Source organism: Galeopterus variegatus, unplaced genomic scaffold (genome assembly GCF_000696425.1).
Source record: "Galeopterus variegatus unplaced genomic scaffold, G_variegatus-3.0.2 Scaffold6979, whole genome shotgun sequence".
NCBI classification, from domain to species: domain Eukaryota; kingdom Metazoa; phylum Chordata; class Mammalia; order Dermoptera; family Cynocephalidae; genus Galeopterus; species Galeopterus variegatus.
This window is the reverse complement of record NW_007733090.1, coordinates 90,075-97,464: the sequence shown is the minus strand read 5'-3', so window position 1 is coordinate 97,464 and position 7,390 is coordinate 90,075. Positions and strand designations below refer to the sequence as shown.

Here is a 7,390-nt window from a genome sequence, read left to right as displayed (position 1 = left end):
CATCCAGCCCAGTGATGACCAGCAAGCCACCACCAGAAGTGCCCCGGGAAGTGCCCTGGACTCCTGAGCCAGGGTGGGAGGTAGCCAAGGGCCTCAGGCATTCTCCCTGACATCCACGTCCAGCCCAGCAACGACCACTGAGCCGCTACCAGAAGCCCCCTGGGCTCCCCTACCAGAATGAGGGGGGTGCCATGGGCCTTGACCTCCTCTCTTCCTCCTCCTCCCTCCTCTCACCCTCTGCTCCTTCCCCTTCTCCTCTCCCTCTCCCCCCTAACTGCTCCTTAACAACATCTTAGAATATAAAAGGAATAATAATAATAATAATAATACATAATTTTTTTTTTTTTAAGAGAATTTAAAGGGAAAGCGTCTTTTCTTGATTGGATGGGGAAATGCTCATCTGATGGCCTCATAGCTCTCTTTCACTTCCTGGGAATTCCTCTTCCTATATTTTGAGGAAGCACTGCAGAAATGGGTGGTGAGCAGAGGTCAAAAATGGGAGAGGGCTAACATGTGGTTAACTTAAGTTTAAATCCCAAAAAAGGAAGGGAGAAGAGAATAAAATTAACTGCCTAGGGCCAGCCCAGTGGTGCACTGGATGGTGTGCCGCTTGGGAAGCGCAGTGGCGCTCCCGCCCGAGGGTTCGGATCCCACATACAGACCGGTTCCCGCTCACTGGCTGAGCGAGGCACGGGAGCAGCCCCAAGGGTTGTGATCCCGTTGCCAGTCTCCGGTCCGGTGCGGGGACAACACTGAGGGTTGCAATCCGTTGCCGGACACGGAAAAAGACAAAAGACAAAAAATAAAAATAAAAAAAAAATAAAAAAAATTAACTGCCTAAAAGCAAGTAAATTGGGTTTTTTGACCAAAAGGGTTTTTTAATTAATTAAAAATCTTCATAAATGTGAATTGAATGTACCATATATTCTCTTAATAGAGTAATTTTATATATAGTTAAACCACTAATGTATTTTATTTATTATTTTCCTTTAACTTCTTCAAACCCTGTATCTTCCTTCTAGAATATAAGGTTAAAATATTGAAATTTTAAAAAATACTATGCTCATGATCTATTAATATATATATATTNACTAATGTATTTTATTTATTATTTTCCTTTAACTTCTTCAAACCCTGTATCTTCCTTCTAGAATATAAGGTTAAAATATTGAAATTTTAAAAAATACTATGCTCATGATCTATTAATATATATATATTTTTTGCCTAATGGCACAGACACCTGAGTGCTTCTGTGAACACTATTTTTACTTTAAATAGCTGCCTATACATGATAAAATCTAATTATTTAATCACATGGATGCTGTTAAGATTCATTGATGAGGTTTGACAAGTATTTATAAATATCTGTGTACTGCATTCATAAACTTAAATTTTTGTCTTCCCTTTGTCTATTATATTAACCAGTGCACATTTTTATTATGCAAGTAAAGGTTTGCTTTCTTTTTTCTTCTTTTTTTAGCTCATACAATTAGTTGGTGGTACAGTTTTAAAATTCACAAAATCTTAGCTAGTAATACTAAAACATTCAAATACTTATATCTTTTGGTATGGAGTATAAAAATGAATAATTTTTAATAATAGCCATGTCTTTTTTTTAATACTGAAAAGCAATATTTAAAAAAAAGAATAAAGAAAAAGTTTTGAAATGATTGCAAGGATTTTTGTTTGCTTGTTTTTTCCTTCTAGGTTTGGGAGGAAGCTTTTTGATTTGGCCTTTTATTTTTCCTTTGAACATTCAAATATTCAAATATCTGTGCAAATGCTGTGTGTCTGTCAGGTTTGGCCTAAGTAGCAGAATTTCTGCTGTAAACTAGCCAAATATGTTGTCTGCCATTATGCACGTTTCAGATGAAGGTCAAGTTTCTTCTTCGAGAACATGAGACTCTGTAATGGAAACAAAGCAGCACCTGTTTCATGTACCCATTTCATGATTTGGTGGATATTTACAGAAACAAAAATACTGCACCATGTTTTTAGTACATTGGTATTTGCTTGTATTAAATAACTAAGTTGCTTTATGGATTTACATAATCAATGATAAAGTTATATTCTTTGCATTCAATTAAAAATATTCAGAATTTTACTACAGTGTATATTTTCTTACTTTTTTCTCCTAAATAAGCTATATAATATAAGTAGATTTATATACCTTTTGGTTGACCCTCATTTAGTCATTTTTCAAAATACTGCTATCTCATTGTGTACTTGAAATTGTGCAGGACAACACATTGACAATGTGTTTACTATTTAATATATATACGGTCTGGTTTCTAACTGTATGTACTACCAGTGTCTACCAGAGTGCCATAAAACTTCGAGGCACACAATTGGTAGTCAAAATTTGATGTAAATGGCCTAGTTTTAATGGTCAGATTTTGGTTTATTTAAATTCTTTTCTCTTCATATATCCTGGGATCCTTCATATATCCCAAGCCACGATAACCAAGTAAAGGTTGAGTACTTGTTTGAGACCATATGCTTTAGAGCCATCAAAATGAGTTTTATTTTGCATAAAGCTATTCTGCTGATGATAAGATGAAATTGAAAGAGGTAGTGGGTAGCATTTACAGGGCTGAAATGTAATTGAGTCCATGCATTTAGAAATTAAAGCACTTTTGATCAGATGTCACAGTCTTTGTATGAATATTAAATTACTTGGTGTAACTTAGCATAAACATATTTTTTAAGTATCTACTCACACATTCACCTGTTAATGTAACAAATTAGGCACAGCTGATGGATTTTGAAAATAGCAGCTGTCAACCTCTGTTAAAATCAATCAGTGGCAAGATTGTATATATTAAATCCTATATCATGTCATGAAAATTTATTTACAGTTTAACCACTAATAAGAATAACTGTCAGCTTTGCTGTTGATAGTTTCATGATGTGTTTTGACTCTAGGTATTTTATTTGTATGCAAATTTTTTCATTTAAAACTTTGTGGCATCCTTGAGAAAACTATCCAAGTGTCTTATAATACATCAAACTTTTTAAAAAGAATTTTCTATTGCCTAGAGTTGATCCAGCAATCTCACTGCTGAGTATATACCTAAAGGAATGGAAATCATCACGTCGAAGGGATACCTGCATTCCCATGTTCATCACAGCTCTATCTATAATAGCCAAAATATGGAATCAACCTAAATGTCCATCAGTGGATGACTGGATGAGGAAACTGGTATATGTACACCATGGAGTACTACTCAGCCATAAAAAAAGAATGAAATTCTGGCATTCACAGAAACATGCATGAGCTTGGAGTGAATTATGTTAATGAAATAAGCCAGGCACAGAAAGAGTAATACTGCATGTCCTCACTCATAAGGGGGAACAAACAAAGAAAGAAAGGAATAGAAAAAGAAAAAGAAAGATGACAATAAAACGTTGAACTTTCCAGAAGGAGAGAACAGACTTATAGTTACTGGAAGTGGGAAAGGGGGAGAGGGAAGGGAGTTGGGGAGTAATTGGGTAAGAGATACATGAAATAATTACTATTTGTAATGATGAACATTTGTACACAAATAATGATGGTCAACTCTGTACCCCATAAACATACATAATCAATTATGTTTCATTTAAAAATAAACAAAAGGATTATTAAAAAAGAGTTGAATATTATCTTGAAACTACCATATATTTTTTAGTTCTCTTTATGTTTTAGGAATTAAGCCTTAAAAAAAAAAGTATATCAGAATTTATATTTCCAAGAGTATTCTTGGAAATGGTCTTTAATTAGTAGGCTATGCATTTATTCCAGTGATGAAACCATTGTGAGAGCTATCTGCAAACCTTGTTTTGATATTAATTATAAAGTCTTGTTTATAACCACCCAAGAATATGTTATTACTTTAGTACGCCTTAATTTTTACTGAAAATGTGATTGCTGACCTTATTCACCAGACTTAGCCTTTGAATGGTTTTCAGCTGTCTCTAAAATATAAATCCCTCCTCTTTCTTTTTCGTGGACACAGATTTATCAACATTGGGGATATTTTGGAAATGCATCCCACATACTTGCCCAGTTAAACTTTTTTATTGCAGTTTAATTATATTTCTTCCCCTTTAAGAATTTTGGTGGGTCCCCATTACCCACCACCAAGCCCAAATTTATCCTCCTTCTAGTCTTTGCTCACTACCGACTTTTCTAGACCCCAAACAAAATATTTTCATTGTTTGCTGACCATTTCAGTCAGAGGCAGTATCTGTCTTTCAGGTTCCAAGCATCTGATATATTTCCTCTGCCATCTGCCTTGCCAGGTCATAATCTAGTCATTGGGGCACTATCTTCCTCCAACTGTGAACATACTTAAGATATTCAGAACTTACTAATTCAAATAAGATTTTTAAAAATTCTACTCAGTCTTTTTCTTTTTTTTATTCTTACTCAATAGCTCTTCTCCACATCTGTCCTGAAAAATTAGAATTGATAGCTGAAGTATTTCACAGCCAGAGGCAATGGCTCAATAGGGGGCTATCAACTTCAGCAGTGGTGGAGCGCAGTGACTTTGAGCCATTTTGAAGCCACAAATTAGTTCACTAAACCACAGTTACTGGTTTTCAATCATGTGTCTATGTAACTGATTGTCATTTTATATATGAATGTACAGAAAGTACAACAGGCAGGCACCTTAAATTACATATAATTCCGTTTCATAGACAAGAAAACTGAGCAGAATGAATTTGACTTAGATAAAATAGCAAGTTAGAGGCAAAGTTAGAACCAGGACTGAGATTGCCAGCCTCCTACCATAGTGTCTTTACTGTTGTATCTCTGTTTGCTCCTACCCTTGACTGCTGATGGAAGTGTCAGTTTCTTGGTCTTTATGATCAAAAAGACTTAATAGGCTTGGCCCTTTCCCTCTCTCCCAGTAATCTGGGTCAATTTTGTTAGATAATATACACGACTGCTTAATTAGCTGACTACCATCTACTCATGATGACAGAACTTAGAAGATGGGTCATCTGAAAACTGAACAAGGAGACGGAGTAACTAAAAATACTAACAGGATCTAGTTCCCAAAGTCTATGTTCAAGTGAGCTTTAGAATCAAGCCCTGCGTATTGTATGGTCATATGTTTTATCTGTGTTTCAAATATAAATTAAATTTAATTAATATTATTAAAGATTATTAAAGTCTGTGTAAATGGTTTTTCTATTTTCCAGTAAGAGTTTCTTGGTCTTCCCTTCTAGCTTCCAGTTCGTTCTTTAACACTAGATGGAAGTAATATAAACAGCCTACTTAATCTTAGTTTGCTTTTTAATGAAATCAAAGTTAAGACTTTTAGGCCTCTTTCTTATGAACACATACTAATTTATCTGGAGGTAGTTTAATATATTACCTTAATAATATATTACCTAATTAAATATATTATCTCCAAGTGTAATGTTTCCTAAAGGTTATTGAATAATAATGATTATTAATTATTATAATAACTAGTAAACACTCTGACCAGAAGTTTTCTATGTTGTTTTATCTAAGCAGACATTTGACACATAGGATTTGAAAAAAGGATGCTTAAAAAGAAGTTTGTAATCATAGGACAAAACAAGTGTAGAGAATGTAGAGAGACAGAGACACATACCATGTACACTCGGAGCATTCAGCAAATCTCAGCTGTGGAGAAGGTTGCTTCAGGCACTGTGCCATTTTGTCTTCACTTTTCAGAATTAGAAGTAGGTTGCTGTATTGTCCATTTCTGTTGCTTATAAAAGAAATACCTGAAACAGTAATTTGTAAAGAAACAATATTTCTTTCAGTTTCAGTTTCAGAGGCTTGGAAGTCCAAAGTCCAGGGAACACATCTGGTGAGGGCTTTGATGGTGGCTCTACAGTGACACAGAGGTAGAGAGAGAGAGCTAATCTCTTTACTCACTCTCCTTTTAAAGCCATCAGAACCATGCCCGTGACCACCATTAAACCACCAACTTATTACTCAGTGCATGGATCATTCCGTTCAGTAGGGTATGGTCCTCACAATCCAATTACCTCCTCAGGCCCTGCCTTTCAGTTACCATTCATAGGATTTCTCACCTTCTTAACACTGTCACAGTGGAGATTACATCTCAGAGAGCTGTTGGGGGGGGGGACATCCAGTCCACAGTAGTTGCACTTCATTTTATGGGTAAACAGTAACTTTTGCTTCAGGACCAGCTGTATCAGTCATTCTATTTTATTTTCTATATTGACAGTTTACATTCTGTGCCTACCAGTACCAAATGCTTACTTACTATACCAGGCACAGTTCTAGTACTTTCTCTGAATCAAATTATTTAATCCTCATAACAACTCTTATGAGGTAGGTTCGATTATCTACATTTTTCTGATGTGGAAACTGAGGCACTGAGAGGTTAAATAATTTGGCCAATGTTATATGTTTCATTGGGGAAGGGGCTGAGCATCTGAGCACCCAGAGAATCTGGCTCTACCGTGTGTATCTTGACTGTTATGTTACATTGCCCCTTAGAATACTTGTATACTTAGGTTTTATAACAATTAAATGTTTAGGTTATTTTCTTTGATGGTGCAAGTGGAAGAGTAAATGGAGACAGAGGCCTCTGTGGACTAAGTTAGAATTCAGGATGCCTGTCAGTAAGTATTTGAGGCCAGAAAACAGTTAAGACGTTCTGTTATACAGGAATATTTAGCTTAATTTCTGTCTGGATCATTAGAGTCCTAACCCATGGCATTTTAATTTTCTAACTTCATGGTCTATATTTCATGAAACATTTTTGATAAATTATTTTGTTTCTACAGAAACTGAAACAGAAGAATCAACAGCTGAAGCAAATTATGGATCAATTACGAAATCTCATCTGGGATATAAATGCCATGTTGGCGATGAGGAACTAAACTTATATTTAAATTTCCTGCTTTACATGTTATACCTTTGTTGTTTTTTTTTCTTCAAGTATTTTTTTCCCTTTGAAAAAGATTATCTGTTTTTATTTTATTCACTAGAACTAAAGCTCCACTTTTTACATTGTGGTTTTACTTTAAAGTATTCATTAACATTTTTTTTAATGCTATTTATTCTATGAAAGATTATTGTAATAAACTTGGATAGGGTTTGTGTTTTGGTTAATCTTCATGAATTGAATAATTGCTTTTTAAAAACAAAATAAAGTTTTGTAAATAAATTTTTTAAATTTGATCAGTGGTTTTTACTAATTTCCATTACACTTTTAGAAGAAAATTAAATATTTTTGCAGATAAAAATAAGTAGTCAGTCTGTGATGCAAATAAATATAAAGATATGTTACTATTTCAGGTCAATTTTTTAAGTTCAATTTTATTTCCAAACCAATTAAAGTGAGAAGATATTTAACTTGTATATTACTATAAGTAAACAAAAATTATCATGTTCTTT

At 34.4% G+C, this 7,390-nt stretch overlaps 1 protein-coding gene across 1 annotated transcript in view; it reads left to right on the top strand.

Moving 5' to 3' along the window:
• MED30 (mediator complex subunit 30) overlaps positions 1-7,164 on the top strand; it is a gene marked incomplete at its 5' end in the record, with an annotated part of 16,507 nt that extends 9,343 nt beyond the window's left edge. The window contains one exon of the mRNA XM_008591515.1: positions 6,778-7,164. Within this exon, the coding sequence (XP_008589737.1) occupies positions 6,778-6,873 (96 nt within the window). The remainder of the gene's footprint in view (positions 1-6,777) is intronic.
• Between the last annotated feature and the right edge of the window lie 226 nt (positions 7,165-7,390).